The sequence below is a fragment of the Ischnura elegans genome, chromosome 1 (genome assembly GCF_921293095.1).
Source record: "Ischnura elegans chromosome 1, ioIscEleg1.1, whole genome shotgun sequence".
NCBI classification, from domain to species: Eukaryota; Metazoa; Arthropoda; class Insecta; order Odonata; family Coenagrionidae; genus Ischnura; species Ischnura elegans.
The window spans coordinates 82527291-82545120 of NC_060246.1; the positions used below are offsets into that span (position 1 = coordinate 82527291).

General features: G+C 37.1%; 1 protein-coding gene across 1 annotated transcript; it reads left to right on the forward strand.

Annotated features, from left to right (window-relative positions):
• The first annotated feature begins 5529 nt into the window (after positions 1-5529).
• Positions 5530-17140, forward strand: LOC124164702 (general transcription factor 3C polypeptide 5). The gene is made up of 8 exons (XM_046542022.1): positions 5530-5767; positions 5842-6097; positions 6180-6349; positions 6519-6708; positions 9871-10034; positions 11929-12139; positions 15925-16145; positions 16854-17140. The coding sequence occupies exons 1-8, from the start codon at positions 5645-5647 to the stop codon at positions 17034-17036; spliced, it is 1518 nt and encodes a 505-aa protein (XP_046397978.1). The 5' UTR covers positions 5530-5644; the 3' UTR covers positions 17037-17140.
• Positions 17141-17830: the final 690 nt, after the last annotated feature.

Genomic DNA, 17830 nt, shown 5'->3' on the forward strand with positions numbered 1-17830 from the left:
TATGGATATCTTTGTCAGCCCAACTGGTGATAAAGTTAAACCTTAATGCATTGCCTTTAAAGTAACTCTGTAATCATTGCTCATTGTCAAGTTCCACTCTGGCTGAATTAGAATAAATATTTCAACAGATCATTTGCGTGTGGGTCACAAAAGTTATTGCTGGCTCACACACTCATCCTTTTCCTGCGTATTGATTCATATTTAAACAGCTGTTGGATAATAATTCAGAAAATACTTCCTAGCATATTATAGTTATTTATGTATTCCCTGGTGACCACCCTAAGAGCTTGAAAGCAAACGATAACCTGTTGTGCATACTTATGTTAATACAGTGGAACCTCGTTAAAGCGAGTACGGGTTATAGCGAGACCCCCGCTATAACGAGAGATAGCCGATGCACCGTCATTTGACCCAATAATAGGCATGTTAAAAAAATGCCCTCGCATGTTAAAAAAATGCTCTCGCCTTAGCGAGGGTTTCACCTCCGGAAAAGCTTACATCAAGACTCCTTAATCTCTGTAATTGCTAGCAATTCGTTAGAAATGAATTTAATTGAGTGCTCAGTCTCAAGTTTATGTGGTAAACTGTCGTTTGATAAGTAAGTTGTTAGTTTTGGTGAAAATATTGTGGCATTAGCATTCGCGAATGCTTGATCTTCTTTTGTTCCTCGGGCGGCAGAAAGCAGTCGTCAGCATACCCGCACGTCCATGAGTTGCATGAATAGAAAGCATTTGATGGCAGGCACCATGGCCAAGAAAACACCAAACAATTAGTCGTTGTTTGAGTAAGGAAATTTAGTGATGCAAAAAAACATCACCTTTTGTCTGGATGTATGCTTACGTTTATCAGATAGAAATTCATCTGTCGCCGCACCACTCCTGTTCCTGTATAACTATTCGCAACAGGTATACATATTGGCTATTATTTGCTCCACCTCCGGTAAAGCGACAATTCGCTATAACGAGTGTTTATTGGTGCACCGTGAGGTGTCGTTATATCGAGGTTGCACTGTACTTACTAGCTTCATATATCAATATTCCATGCTATTGTGTTATTTTATTTGGGGCGGCAGGAAGAGCCTTGCCCCCAGCTGTAATGGCACTTTGTCCGCATAAAGTACGAAACCTGTGCATTCAAGTGCAATGAAATCAAAAACATAATATGTTTAAATAAGTTAAAAACATTTTAGTGTTAGATAGTTCTTAAATTGCTGTTTTCAGAGGCTAATTTAAACAAAGTATCCTGGGGAGAATCCCAGGGACACCTCTGTTTCTCTGGGGGGGGGGGTACCTATTGCATAGCCCATACGCCCCCAGCAAGATCTCTGCCCCACTGTATAAAACTCTAATGTTTGTGCTGGTATGAAGCTTATCTTGCCTTTTAAATCATCTTTATTTAATGGCTTATAAATTGGAAATTATATGAATAGGTAATGTAATCCACATTAAGATTTTCTGGCCCTGATCATCTCAAACAGTTTCTTTGTTGAGTTTGGCTTGTTTACTCTCTCAGTCTTTCTCATCTGTAAGTTCTAGTCCTTACCCACACCATCCCCTTCAACATGGTCAAGAGTAGCCTCTGCCCCGTTATCACTTCTATGTTCCAACATTTCCATTTGTCTGTCACAGTAATTGTGGTCTTAAGTTCCTTTCCCTGATCCTGAATAATCAGTAGTATATATGAGAAGGTGACCACCTTATCTGCAGATACTAACTTTGACATTGAGGAAGATGGGACAGGTTAGTGTGGAGTAGATCCTAAACATAATAATGGAATCCATAATTGATATGAGCATATTCATGACACTAGGTCCTTAGGCGTAAATTGTCACCTTTGCGGTGCAGTGCTTAAAGGCGTTTCCTTTTAGCCTTGCATATTGGTTATACTGACACCTGATCTTTTCTTGATTGAAAGGGAGGGTTTTTTATTCTCCTGAAGGTGCCAGCTCTTAAAAAATAGAAAGATAAACTGAAGGTCTTTCTTGAATCTCTGGGGTACTGGGGACTTAAGGATTTTCAGGGATAAATATAAATAGCTAAACATTTAAATAAATGATGCAGTATGTAGCGTGGGGATGATTACGCACGTGGTAAATGAATGCAATCACCAATTGTGCATAATAGGGGTTATTTCGCTTTGTTTGCGTAGCACAGACAAGCTCTACAGTATCGACGCCTAAACCCTTCTCGTCCAGACTGTCATGGCGTCGCTCTTCTTCCTTCATGGCGTTCTCCTTACCCAACGCTCTCTTGTGGCCATTGGTGGAAAAACAATTGCAACGCCTTCTGCTTGTCCGCCACGCAGTACTTCTCTCCAAATGCTCTCTCAGAATAGCCCCTCCTCATCCTACCTGCCAGAGTTTATATTCTTGCATGTTCTCATGAGTTTTTTTATAACCTGATGAAAATCAGGTTGTAAAGTTATGTGAAATCTTAGTAAAGAGCTTTCATATCACAATGAATGCTGAGGGATGGGGATTAGTCCTCTGGGTTTTCACCTCCTGCAATGAAGTTCCTTACACGGGTTGCATTGTGCAGGGGCGCAGCTAGGAATTAAGGCTGGAGGAGGTTTAGGTGTAGCTAATGCCGGGGTGTGTGGGGGTATGGAATACCCACTAGGATAAGCGTTAGGCGCGAGATAAATAAATTGCAGAATTTTAAGATAAATGGTTCAAAATTGTGAGTTTTACGGCTTTCTGAGGCATATTTTATTAATCCTTACTCTATTCAATTAGTAATATCAATCCAATTAAGTAAAATGGATTAAACCTAAAAATATCTCTGAGCACTGGGGGGGTTTTATCCCCCTAATCCCCCCCTCGATGCGCCACTGGTATGGTGTATGATAAAGCTGGGGCAGTTGGTCCCTCCCTCTCCAGGTCCACCACTGATGTGAGTCCGAAGATTCAAATTACATTTTTGAATTCTATGTTGACAAATATAAGACTTTTTCTCATGATGCAATGTGCATTGCTTGTATTTGCTAGCCAAGAATTTTAAATTGTATAATTTTTCCTTAATTTCAGAATGCCCTAAATCAATTGCTTTCCCATTTCCATGCATTTTGAGATATCATGTCCTTTTTCCTATTAAAAATAATCTGGTCATCCTGAATGGAATATACTGATAATTCTCAAAAACAATTTAGGGATAAAATTAAGGATGCTGTTTTCCATGAATTACTTTATTCTTGACCATTGGCATGAAAATTTTGAGAATTTTTGCATTATCCTAAAAAAATTGCTCGTTTTCAATGGGATTATTCTCCAATATTGTAGGATTTTTGTATACGTATGTTTCAATTTTTGCAAAATTATAGTTACCCGTAAACAAAGTAGGTTGTGTAAGACTGTAAGTTTTTCTTGTATTTATTGTTTCTATCCAAGCTCAATTCAAGACCAGCCAAAAGATTGTTACACACCTTAGAGTGTAATGAAAATGGATAATTTTCTAAATGTATTATGTCTCCATTGTCGACATGAAAATCATGAAAATAATGGATTCATTACCATGATTATTCATAATCTCTATAGTCTCAGGCTCACCGTTGTGGAAGTTCATTTCTAACAAATGAAAAAAACGAACTATGTATTTATCCACCAATTCATTCTTGCGGTACAACTCAAATTAACACGCGAAAAAGAAGCTAGTGGTAAGTTGAATTTCCTTGATGTGACTGCTTCCAAAAGTGCTAAGTGTTTTGAATTTGCTATTTTTAGAAAAACCACCACCACGGATCATGTAATCCCCTCCGACTCTTGCCATCACATTTCCCAAAATTTTTCGACATTTCACGTCTTAATAAATAGACTTCTGAATATCCCCCAATAAAAAGATAATATGCTCATTAAAAAAACGCTCCCTAAGTGCACAAGATATGTTATTCTGTCCAATGGAATCAAAGGACGTTTAATTTAAGTGGAGAAAATTACCTTACTATGATTTTTTATCACAGTAAGTGTGCAACCTTTTTCCCAAAAACCTTATCAAGATTACTTTTTATGAAAACAGCAACCTGAAAAGAATATTTAATTACACAAAAGAGAGAAGTGACCCATTGGACAACAGTGGCATTTATTTATTGGGATGCAATATTGTGCTCTGCTGCTTGTATTGGACAAACGGGCCGCACTTTCCAGCAGAGAGCGGAGCGACGCAAAAAGAGTTTCTGGACTTGTAACCTCTCCCAGTCCCACTTCGCAAAACACTTGTGGGAGGAGAACCACAGCAGTGATTTCATCCCACAAATTCTACACAGGGAAGAAAAAGGTAGAAGAATGAACATGAAAGAAGAGTTGGAGATTGAAAAACTCATCAAGAAACGTCCCCTACTTAATGACATTCTATTTGAAAACCTTTACCCCCTCCCCTCCTAAAAGCCTCTCTGTCCCTCATGGAAAAACCAGCAACCCAATATCCTTCCCCTCCCCCAACTCCTACGGACACCCCCTTCATTACCTTCTAGTCACCGACAACCCTCCGAAACTCCCGGCCAACGATCTTCCACACTCCACCTCTCTTCAACAATCACCGCCCGCCCGCAACGCCACATCACCTACTTGAGATTTTCCCAGCCACCCCTTCCACCTACCTCCTCCTCCTTCTTCCTCCCCCATTGAAATCACATCATTTTTATGATATATAAGGACGTTTTTTATGTTTGTAACCTTTGTACCTGATAATGACACTGCTGCGTCGAAACTAGTTGTACCGCGATAATAAATTGGCAAAAAAATACATAGTTTGTTCTTTTCATCTGTTGCTACACAGATTATTCACTTGTGGCCGAGTTGTGTACCTGTATTCTCAAAACATAACGTAATCAGAGAAATATGAAGAGGCTTAGTTTGAAATGTGAATGGTTCATGCCCTTTTAAATTAATAGCAAATAAATACGGCACTCGAGACCTTTTATAAATAATTAATCCACTGACAATATCATTTTGGCTGTTGCTGGAAAGTCTAAACAATCCTAGATTTTGATGGACCGACTTTGGAGCTGCTAAAAAAAATAAAAATTTACAATTGCCGGGTCATCCAATTTGTTGGTATAAACTAGCATTAAAATATTAAGAATGATCAGATGCTTGAGTAACAGCAAAGGTATGATCTTCATATTTGTCTCAGCAGGATTCAAATAGTATACCTTACAATCAAGGTCAGAAGCCATCATTTTAAGGGAAAAAATCGATAATAACTGCCCCTTGTTCCATATAATAGAATACATACTTCAGTAAAAACGATTTAAAACTGTTAAAAATTAAAACAGTACACTAATAGAAGCCCCCCAAAATGGCTATGATCGCTCACTAATGCTGCCAACTACTTCGTACTCGTCATACTGTCAGCTACTTCGTACTCGTCATACGAAGCTTTCCCTCCGCAAATTTAAAAAGAAAACTCAAATAAAATTTTATAGACTTTACCCTGACCAGTTAACTTCAAGGAAGCACGTGAAACCTTTGTAACGATTTCTTTTCAATTTGTTCCTGCCGCCATATGCCGCCCCAAACCGTTGCGCTAAACATATTCGAGTTTCATTTGTAATGGAATGAGATGTGATGGCGCGTCTATTTTATTGAGGTGCTTTTAAATGAATTTGGAATTCTATCAATTTGCGTTTATGGAACATTTTTGTGGAAGCTATGACTAACATTCAAGGCCAGCATAACTTCAATCGCGATCTAGTTTGCATTGAGTATCCTGGAGTTGTGAAAAATGTTGATAAAATGCTTGATACTCTTGGGGGGTTGAATACTATTTCTTCGGTATGCATATTTGCTTAGAATGCTATATATTTGTTATTTTATTGTGTATTAACTTGGCGATTTGTTGTTTGTAGATTGTTTCGCAGAAAAAACGCAGATTAGAATTGCGTTTCAGAACGGACGATGTGTTTTCGAAGCCTGCGTGTGGTGATCGGATCTCAACATCAGCGTTACTTCTACGGATTAAAGTCCGTCGAAAAGTAGCTCCTACGTTACCTCGCAGTGAATGTAATGTTGATGAAGAAAACTCCGATGGTGAATGTGCCGGGGAAGTAGTTTCATGTGAAACCACTGTTGTTGGGAAAATCACCACTGTTTATAAATTTTCAAGTTCGTATCTTTTCAAGTTAGTAATGTTTCTGTTGAATTGTATAATGTGCGTTGTTTTAGAACCATTAATATCTGATTTTAGGTATGTGCGATTTCCAGTACTTGCCTTTAATTACTGATTCGGTAGGCAAAAGCCGATGTATATATGAAGACGTTGTACCGTATGGAGTTAAAGATTATTCCTGGATTATGGATCCAGATGCTCCACTTTTCATTCTTCCCCCATCGTTTTCGCGGATGGATGCTCCTCAGGTATTCGTCTGTATTGTCTTAAACTACTTTTAAAGGCGTTTTAAATGAAAATTTGAACTGAAATTCTTGACTACCAGGTATCTTCGCTTGCCATGACAATTTCTTTGACCTCAGGTTACAGTGCATCTCCTGTTAGTTGATTTCATTGTAAGTTTTCTATTTTATTCAGAATTATTCCTTTAGAAGAGGCAAAGAAGATGCCGAGACTCCTGCCAACACGCAATCAAAGTCGTCCAAGAGTGGCTCAGTATTTCCAAAAACTGTAATTGGGCGTACTCGCACCCGGCGATCTTTACATACCATTTTCATGTCGTGGCACAAATTATGGGCCGCCAGACAACAGGCTAATAATGCAGCAGGTGAGGAATCTAAATCCTCTGCTTTATTGCTCATTTCTGGTTATTAAACGTGCCCAAAATAATAATCTGTACAGTATAAATCATACGTAAACTTGGAATTTTCTCCAGTCCCTTTTATTTTTCTGTAAGTATTTATACTCCTCCCATTAAAATTCCATTTTTTACGGCGTTTCCTCATTTACACCTTCATTATTTTAAATTTACCTAATGCAATAGGTACACTGCTTACGATGATATCATGTGGAAAAACTAGCAGAACCCATTCATTGCCTTTTGAGTTTCTCTCTCAATTTATATTTGGTATTAATGAAAAGAAAATTATATCGGCTCTTTAATACTTTATGAGATTATTTAGTTGAAAAAATAGTTTTATTTTAGTTACATATCTTATACTAATACATATCATTTTTTGTGGGTTTTAAGAAAATTTGTTGAATACTTACATTTCAATTCAGTACTGATTTTGCTTAAAGACTTTAGTGATTTTTGCTTCTGGGGGGGGGGGGGGGAGCTGTCCCCCCCTGCCCCTGCTGGGTACACACATTCTGAGATTACCTGTTGCGTTAACTCTCACGGGTAGATGAGTACGTGGTATAATAAGTGCACAAAATTAGAAAATAGAATGTATGAGGATGAGTTCATGCAAATTAGGTGTATACATGAAGTTATTTGGGTGATGTTTGGGTTCGTGCATTGGTTTCATGGTGGGTGAGAACCAGGCACTCAGGCATAAATTAATTTCGAGGGGACTAAGCCAGATGCAACTCAACCATCATGCATAATGGTCTTGAGGCCCAATTTATATAACTTTCTTTTTCATCTCCATCTAATGTAACTTCTCAATTTCCCTTCAGAACACTATTTTAAATTCCTATACCATCCTTTTATCATCCTATTTCCCCTGTACCAGAGGTTGGCAACATCTTTTTGTGTATGGGTCTAATCGGCTATGCATATATATTTATATATGTATAGCCGATTCTTTATATTTATTTTATATATTATATTTTCAAAAAATAATTTTTTGAATTGATAGTGCTCATGACAAATCCAAATAGTTCATCTTTATCATCTGAATTTTTAAAATATATGATAATAAATATGTTTTTTTGCTGGCCATATGAAGTTTTTACGGATGTAACATGTATTCTGTTGGTTGTACTTTTGTAAGATGACTTATTTTCTTTGCCCTATAGCAGGGTCAGTTTCTTTCTCAAAATATTAGCTCAAAATCATATCTAACCAACATTATTTTTAAAAATATGGGCTTCAATTGTCTTTAAATTAACTGTCAACCAACATGTAAAAAAAAATTGCCATTGATAGGTAAGATTTTTTTCCTTAGTGCAGTAATTTCATAATTAGATAAAAAATATTTAACTCAGGTTGCTTCAATTTTGTGATCTGGACTGGATTGCACATCTTTAATTGTTTTGAAACGAAGGGTAATGTGTTTAATTCTTCAGAAAAAAATCTTCTTGTTCTTCCCGCCATCATTTCTCAGTCTGAACCGCTTCATTATAAAGTTACTCCCATCTCTCTCTTCCCTTACATTCCGTAACGTAACACCCAGAATGTCCTCGTCAAAATTAAATCAACTTGTAATTGAAATCTTACTCTTCAATTAGCGTTCATGTGCACAAGTTGTATGTAGGATTTTTCCTAATCCCAGTTTTGGCGATTATTATAGTTTCTGTATACCCTGTCAATGTTTTTTAATCTATAATTTGTTGCTACTGCATGCATTTCTTCCATCTCATAGTTTGGCCTGATTCCATAGCCTGAATTGTTAACCTGATCTCTGTCTATAATCTTTTACTATAGTTTCCCATTTGCAGGGGCGTAGCCAGGAATTAAGGCTAGGGGGGGGGGGGGGGGTTTAGGTGCAACCAATACTTACGGGTGTGAGGGTATTGCATACCTGCCAGGATAAGTGGGAGTTGCGGGGGCCCTCCAGAAATTTTTTAAGAATAAGGTTCAAAATGTCGAGTTTTACGGCTTCCTGAGGGATATTTGATTAATCCTAATACTATTCTATAAGTAATACTGATACAAATAAGTAAAATAGATTAAACTTTTTCTCTGAGCTCTGCAGGGGGTTTTATCCCCCAAAACCCCCCCCTCGCTGCGCCACTGCCCATTTGTACTTTTACTTCCCATTTCTTCATTATATATAACTCCATTATCAATTTTTCTGTTTCATGCATTGCTCTGGCAGTTCTCTTATTTCCGTTATTCATTCCTCACTCAGCCTTAGAATCTATGGTCTTGCTGTTCATATCCTGCTCAACCTTTGAATGTATCTGCTCTACCTTTCTTTATCTCTTATTTAATATTTTCTTGTTTCCCTGTCTTATTAATTATGCTCTTATGTTATGAACTTATTTTTCTTTCTTCTTCTTTCCATTTCTTTGAGTTTTTGTTGACTATGTCTTAATGCTTTTATTTACGTGCTTAGATGATATCCGACGGCAGTATGGATGCCATGCTGCTGCTGGTGGCACTTCATTCTTCCCATTAGAAAGCTTCCACCCTTTGGCAAGAAATAAAATTCCTAGAGTATGATTGGTAGTTGCAAATAACCCTGAGAAAGTTGCCACATCAGTCCTCTCACGAAGTGTGTCATTTCTCCTCTTATCTCAGCCAAATATCAATTTGCATGAGAAAATATCACCTCCATTCAAAAATTAAGTCCTGATAGACAGCATTTGCATTGTCATTTTTTGGGGTTGCTGTCTACTCCTATTTTATGTCTAGCTCAGTAGTGGTCAACTACTGCAGTGCACAATAATATAACATATTTCTGTTCCTTCTTTCTGTTAATATACCTTCTTAGTGGTGATACTACATATCTTTGATTTTATGGCGTGTTTGTTGTGAATATTAGTGATTGTGAATTTAAATTGTTGTTGTGGGGGAAGTGCATATTGGATATGCAATATGGGATACTTGGATAACACTTAATAATTTGTGGTGATTAGGTGCTACTTAATGGTCATAATGTGTTGAGCTGTTATGTTAGCCAGTCTTTCATTGTCTCATGATAATTTTAAGTAAGAAGAGAATTTTAATGAAAAATCTTTTGAAATTATTTTTGTGCGATTCTCCATTTAAAATTGTGTTCTACTCCTTCATTTGTTTCCATCTTCTGGAATTATGAAGCTGCTACAGGTGAGGAAAATGCTGAGGGTTCAAGCTTGGAGCCATCATGCTCCTCTTCTATGACAAGTGCGTGTGACATAATTCCTACGAAACCTCAGGAAACAGCTGTACGTCTACTTCGTATAAAATTTCTCTGTGGAGAGCCATTTATTAGATTACAGAAGGTATGTAATGGCATCAATTGTTTTTTTTTTTATTAGTTCAGCTATATAAATTTGGAAGTTGGTTATGCAGGGTTTAAGAGTTAGAAGTAGGTTTAGGGTTCTCCAGTGGCAGATTAAGGGAGGAGCCATAATTTCGGGAAAATTTGAAGAAAGGTAACCTTTTAAGTGGCTTCCGAATGAACATTCTTATTTCACAAGATTTACTTGTAAAATAATTAATGAATAGCCGAAAGCCATTTGCCTCTGCATATCAGATCTCAGATGAGGTTACAGAGGTTTTTCTTACCACCGAGGCACTGCAGAAAGTAATGAACCAACAATGGCATTAATCCACCCCTGGAGATCCCTTTTATCAGTTACCTGTTGATAGCATGATGTTTTTTTTAATTGGTTTGGCATATAATTTAATGACTACATTGTTATAGAAAGTTTTACTGATGGGAGTTTGATGGGAGAAAACGTGGTGAAAACTGGTGTTTTTGGAGAAGTTTCTGGGATTTTCCCACGAGGAAGAAAGAATCAGATAGGGAGAGTAGTAGTGTTGTGTTATTAATTGTGGTACAGTGAAACCTCGATTTTACATTCCCCCATTATACATTTTCCCTGATTTTGCACCGTTTTTATCAGGTCCCAAACAATACCGCCTTTAAACAATAATACTCTATTTTACAATATCCTCAATTTTGCACTTTTTGTAAGTGGTCCATTCAAAAGTGTAAAATAGAGGTTTCACTGTATATGTAGTCTCTTTGTTTTCCACTTGATTCTCCGTGCAAGGAGGTAAAGTCCAGATATTATACTTTGGTTTGACTAAACAGTTTTATGGATGCTGTCTAGTTAGAGTCAACACTCTGGTGTTTAATCATATACCTTTCCAGCTACTTTTGGTGTACTATTCTTGTGTAATTTCTATATTTTGCTACCATTTATTGCTGCTGTCGTGTTGCCAAATTTTTTTTGGCTACATTATATTCATAGGTAGTCACTAAAATAGCATTAAGTGCTTCTGGATTGGTCGCTTGAATTTGCTAAGTTTGTAAATCCTGTAACATTGAGCTGCAATTATGTCTGTAGAAGTGAGCAGTAGTTTATCGTATAGTACTTACAGTTATTTTTGGGTTTTTATTTGGATGCATTGCATAATGATGTAAGTTCCAGTAAAAAACATAACTTAACATTGAAAATTACCTAGAGGAATATTCATTCATGGATATGCCACATATTATTTACTATTCCAGTCCACATTGCGGGTACCAGTGTACATATTAAGTTTTATAAAATTCTTTATTATGATATCCTTGTTTGGTATGGTTATTATGCTGATGTGTTGGATGTTTGTACCTATGATGTAAATCAATTTATGATTTTGCCTTTTTTATGGGACAAATACTTATGTACATACTTAAAAAAGAAATTGAGATTTTAGATGCCAAAAACTTTTTCTGAAGGTAATATTTTCAGAAACAAGATTCAAGCTTTTTGGAGCTAAAATATAAATATTTGTAGAAAGGAAGGCTCTGTAAGTGTTGAAATTAAATGTTTTTAAATCGAAAGCTTAAAAAGTAGAATCAGCTTTTATCATTTGATTTCCAAAACTATATATTTTGCGATTTAATTTCCGTGATTGTTGATGCTATAATGAACATCTTTGTGTGAGAGTGATTGTAGTCATACCTGTATGATATCTGTCTGTAGCCCTCAAATTTGTTCTGTCTTAATGTTGTGCCATTGCTCATTATTATGCTTTGGAACTAACGAGTTCTCAAACACTATTATTTTCTGTTTTGTCTCTATTTCAACAATAATGGAGTCTCTCTGTTGAGGCATTGGCAATGCAGTACTTATATGCATACCTCTCATAGAAATACTAAATTTGTAATTTTATCTTTTCCAGTTTCTTGAAGAGCGTCCTGTGACATCAAAAAATGCCTTGATTGCCATCACTAAACTAACTCAGGATCAGCTTAAATTTCTCCTTCCATCTGTTGCATATTATTTTATCAATGGCCCTTGGAGAGGTACATGGGCCAGATTTGGATATGATCCATCTGCCAATCCAGCTGCTAGACAGTACCAAACTTTGGATTTCCGTCTCCGAAGAACAGGTATTTTATTGCACTAATCCATTTAACACCACTTTGATTATCCAGCCTTCAAATCATTCTTAATATTCATGCTGTAAGCTCCCATCTTTTATTTCTTGTAGTATTACTTAAATTTTGCATTTAGAGTGTTTGTGCATGTTTTTATTGGTGTAATAATAATTGCATAAAAAATCACCTTTCATTTTGTTATTAAACTCTCCCAAACCAAAGGTTTCTCATCCTAATGCCCTGACAAAAACATAATTCTTTCAATTCAATTGCTGCTGACAGCGAATGAGGATCTCATTAGCTGTTAGCTGTGGGAGTAACTCATTAAGGACCTTATCTTCTGTTGGCAATGCTTTTGATAGCAGATGCTACAAGAGTAACAAGCAGTGGATGGGAAAAGTGTATGTAGACAGAGGAAGCTTGGAGCAGGGATTCAAGTATAGATTTTAAAGTGGGATTTGAATTAAATTGAATCAAATCAAGTGTAGGAATTGATAGTGTCAGCTGTGGGCAGTCATCATGTTATCTAAATGGAACCTTCCCCCCACCCTTAGCCTCATCATGGTTGCAGCAATTTTTAAACAGACAAAATTATTTAATAATTCCTTTGGGCACTGCCCCAACCTGTGCCGTTAATTTTTTTTCTTGAATTATTCCAACCATTCTTCTTATAACATAGGCAAATTACTAATCACAGGTATTGGAAGGAACTACACATAACATATTACAGTGCAACCTCGATAAAACGACACCCCACGGTGCACCAATAAACACTCATTATAGCGAATTGTCGCTTTACCGGAGGTGGAGCAAATAATAGCCAATATGTATACCTGTTGCGAAAAGTTATACAGGAACAGAGTGGTGCGGTGACAGATAAATTTCTATCTGACAAACGTAAGCATAAATCCAAACGTAAGGTGATGTTTATTTGCATCACTAAATTTCCTTACTCAAACAACGACTAATTGTTTGGTGTTTTCTTGGCCATGGTGTCTGCCATCAAATGCTTTCTAATCATGCAACTCATGGCCGTGCGGGTATGCTGACGACTGCTTTCTGCCGCCCGAGGAACAAAAGAAGATCAAGCATTCGCGAAAACTAATGCCACAATATTTTCACCAAAATTAACTACTTATTTATCAAACGACAGTTTACCACATAAATTTGAGACTGAGCACTCCATTAACTTCATTTCTAACAGACGCTAGCAATTACAGAGATTAAGTAGTCTTGATGTAAGTTTTTCCGGCGATGAAACCCTCGCTAAGGCGAGAGCCAACACCAAAAGGGCCTCGTAAAAACAAATTTTTTAACACGCTTATTATAGGGTCAATTGACGGTGCATCGGCAATCTCTCGTAATAGCGGGGGTCTCGCTATAGCCCGTACTCGCTTTAACGAGGTTCCACTGTATGTAGTCACAAAAAGTGAGCATATAGTGAAATTTGACTTTAGTGAATGCTTGCATTAAACTAGTTTTTTCATCAAGTTTTCCATTATTGTTGCCGAAAAAATGCAGAAAAAAATTATCAGTAAGAGTTCAAAGGTGGAACTATAAATTCAATCATGAGAGGATAGTATTGCAAAAGTATTACCCTTTCTCCTTTGGGTAATAATTCCTTCCTTCAATTTTCCTGGGTACTTGCTCCCTCACCATCTGTCAACGTCCTGGCCTTATCTCTCCTTCTGCAGTAATGATGACCATGCAGCCACTGCCTTTTCATGTCATTGCCAGGGCTTGGGGATGGGGAATAACAGTGAGGGAGTTCATTCTCTCATGAAGTGTGGGCACAGTTGATCAGCTTTGGTGCTTTCTATGGATCCTGAGATGAATAGGGCAGAGGAATTTGATCTTTCTGTTGACCAGTTTCTTATCTTTACTTTTTTCACCCCCTGGAGTTGTCTCCTACTGTACAGGCATCATTAACCCTCGAGCTTGCGTGCCTGATATTTTGACATGACCGGGCATGTGGTGTACTTTGTCCACGATATATGCATGCAGCATTTATATGATAACACTCGATTTTTGCTCAAATTTTTCTTTATTTGTGGAAATTAGTTCAAGCTTGTGCATTAATAGGTGCTACAGATATAAAGGTACTCAGGTGGTACATGGCCAGTCGCGCAGCATAATTTACATGCCACGGGTGTCGGATTCCTCTTGCTGGTCTAAAAAATTTTCTACAATACTTAATTCTTTCTAAACTCACGCTATAAACAGTCAAAATGACATTATAAGAATACGCGAGTCCATTCAAGAAAAGCAAAGCACGAGGTACACGGCCAGTTGCACGGCGTACTTTGTACGCCATGGGTGTCGGTACCTCTTGCCGATCTAAAACAAATTAGCTACAATATTTTGAGCTCTGAAAACTCGCTCTATTGTCAGTCAAAGTACATTTTATGAATAAACGATGCCATTTTAGACTAGAATGTACATACAATGTTGAAATCCTTGGTTCATAGATTGGCGTACTTTATACGCCAGCGTGCCCGCTCGAGGGTTAAATATCAGGTAAAAGTTGGAGGAAGTCAGTTTTTGCAATCAGCCTTTCCTTCACTCAAAAGAAGAGGTTGGGATTCGAGTTGGTGTGGTGGATAGTGTTGGCTTCCCACTTTGTGGGCCTGAGTTCCAATCCCAGCAGTGGAAGAGATTTTTCAAAGATTGTTCGTTCTCTGATGGAGTGCTTTGTGGAGGGCATTTCAAGTACAGTACTCTGTCCATCTGTTAGGACAGTAAGCTGTGGTCCCCATGGGGCCTTTCATTAAGAGCAGGCCTATGCCGACGCCTGGTTCCTCTCCACCCTTCCTTCCCTACCCTTCCCAATGGTGCAAATGACCTTAGCTGATGGTCGCCTCCTCCAAGTACAATACCTTTCATACCATGCTCAAAAGAAAGGGACTGAGTAGTTGGGACAAGAGGGGCTGTGTATCCAATGCAAGTGTTAATGCATTCATTGAAGAAGCCTTACAACTTTTGATTCTTAAATTCAGTAGAAGGTAAGTATGTATGTATGTGATTGTCTTAAAATAACTCCCTGCAACTTGCGAATTTTCTCCAAACAGAAGTGGTTACTGTGTAGTTATCAATCCATGAAACAAGTCAAAGCCGCAAAAGTTGTTTTCCTAAAGTTGATGCATAATAATGTATAAATTAGTCCTTACATGTTTAATAATGAAGACAGAAGGACCCATTGAAACTCATAAAACTTTAAACTTATCTGAATTTCAAAGGTAATGACCACATTTGCATGGGTCTATGACATTTCCAATTATTATATGCTTACTATTACTATGTGCTTATTTCTTTTGAAACCCCACCTTATGTAAAATTTATTACTTTTTTAGTTTATTAATTTATTACTTTTATTTATCTGTAATGGTAATCTAAGTTGCTACCTAATAAGGGAAAATACTAATGAATCTATAGATTATCAGCTATTAACTATAGTTTATCAGCATTCGTGCACAAAGGTAGGTATTTATCTATGCACAGCAAGGTGCATAGATAAATACCTACCTTTGCCTGCGTGCTAATACTTGCCTGGTTATGATAATTCCTAATTGTCAATCATATTATGCAATCTTATTGCTGAGTTTTAGACTTTTCCTCAGATTGTAAGACAGGCCAATTTTCCTTAGATGCCAAGAAAAGTTGTAGATTTGTGCTATTATGAACAATATATCTATTTAAATTTTCGTTGGCCTGGATAAATATTTTAAAGTAGACCCTTTCATCATTTTCTCTTCATGTTATTAACGCTTATATGTTGCACCTTTTTTTATTATAAACAGGAGGCGTGAAGTCAAAGATCAAGGCAAAACGCAGTTCTGTAAACTGTAGTCAGCCATATAAATTTGCTAACTGCAGCCGTCCCAAGATACCAATCCTCAAAAAAATGGCTATGATTGGTGGAAATGAAGACAACATTGAAGAAATGAGCACTATCGATAAAGAGTCTATGTATATATACCGCCCTGGATTAGTGCCTCCATCAATGCAGATGTTCTACCAGGTAAATGGTTGCTATATTTCTCCCATATGATTGGGTAGCTAAGTGGCTTTCACTTTAAAAGCTTAAGGTCCAAGGATTGGTTTTTACAAGGGAGGGTACCGGAATGTCTTCACCAGACCATTTTCAAGCTTTGCATTGTAAAAAAAATTAATTTTAAGAGGTAAATGATTTTGCTCAAGCATCCAATGTGGCTTAGTTTTCGAGATATTATTGATAGAAAGTGCCTGTAAAATGACTGAATTTATGCAACATGTGGCTCATCAATATCCCAATATAACGGAAATATAGACCCATTTACATTCAATAGAGACTTCTTTTGTTGCTTGGCTCAAGAAAAAGCCATTGCATAGGATTGTTACACCACTATTTCTCATGTCAGTAAATATTTTAAAGTAATTATTGAGTGTAAATGGACCGCTTTCACTCATGGCCATGTGGTAAATATTTTTGGAAACCGAATGAAATGCACCCGAAGAGGCAACATGAATCAGGCTCCTATGTGACAGACTGGGGCATCCTCTATTTAGTCCCCTTGGTCTTCCCATCCTCTTCCTCCTTCCTTAAGAATCCAGTATGTACCTCTTGTTTGATTTGTATCATTATTCCCTATAAATTGAGTCTCTATGTGCCAATCTATGAAAGGAATACTTACGTGCTTTTGCCATTCATAGTATTACAATCATAGAAAATCATATTTTTACTTTGCAGTACTGTGATTTGCAGCTTCCGGAAATCCAAGAAATGCTGGAAAATTTACCTAAGAGTGGACCTGATTTAGTGTGCACTGAGCAAAATGGATGGTTACCTCCTGGATTTGATGACAAGTGCAGAGATTTAATAAATCATAATGTTGCACTTTATTTTCTTGAAAGAAGCTCAAGAAATGAGTGAATCAACTGTTCTGTGAATGCCTGTGAGTTTGGGTTTTGTTGGTATTTTTGTAAATGTATTTATACATAATTTGTAATTAAATAATGATTATGATTTTTGGTAAACAAGCATTTCTAATTTATCCTAAATAATTGGTGTGTTGCTTTTGCACTTCATTACTTTTTTAATCTATACTTCGGTGATTTTATAATTAGCTTTTAATGTGTCTTGTAGAAATTTCTACCGGCCAATCTGAGCTTGGCCTGTGTTGAGACTGATGTGAAATATAAAAGTGAGTGGACATTGTTATTACATATACACTTGACTAATTTTATTTTTAATAAATGGGTTTTGAATGTTTCGGAGTACAGTTTTGTCAGTCACTAAGTAGTGAGTTTTTCTTTTTTTGAAGCTTTCTATCCGGTCTATAGGAAGAAACCTAAGTTGGCAATATTCAAACCTGGTGTTCAAAGACAAGAAGGAGAAGACTGCCTTCACCTGCTTACCATAGAATCTTCACTGCCCTGCCTCCTACAGATACAGTAAAGTTATTTAATTTACAGTCAGTGCTTTTGCAAGATTGGATTTTAGTAGCATCTTTGCTTTGTAAGGAATTAAAAAAAATATGTCATACTCTCAATTTTTTAACTTGAAGGAGTAGAGCTCACATCAGATTACACTAATTTCACACATTCAAGATGGAGGTGCTGATTCCCTTTTCTTGGACCACCAGGCACTGCGGGGATTTTTCCAGAGGAGTCTGAAAGCTTCATCTGAGATTTTAACCCTAGGCCATTTGGCCAAATGCTCCACCT

Bases quoted from the DNA above. Each gene is read 5' to 3' on its own strand.
- LOC124164702 (XM_046542022.1), top strand. From the start codon at position 5,645: ATGACTAACATTCAAGGCCAGCATAACTTCAATCGCGATCTAGTTTGC. The intron at 6,098-6,179 runs GTTCGTATCTTT...ATCTGATTTTAG, and splicing joins CACTGTTTATAAATTTTCAA to GTATGTGCGATTTCCAGTAC. The intron at 16,146-16,853 runs GTAAATGGTTGC...TTTACTTTGCAG, and splicing joins CAATGCAGATGTTCTACCAG to TACTGTGATTTGCAGCTTCC.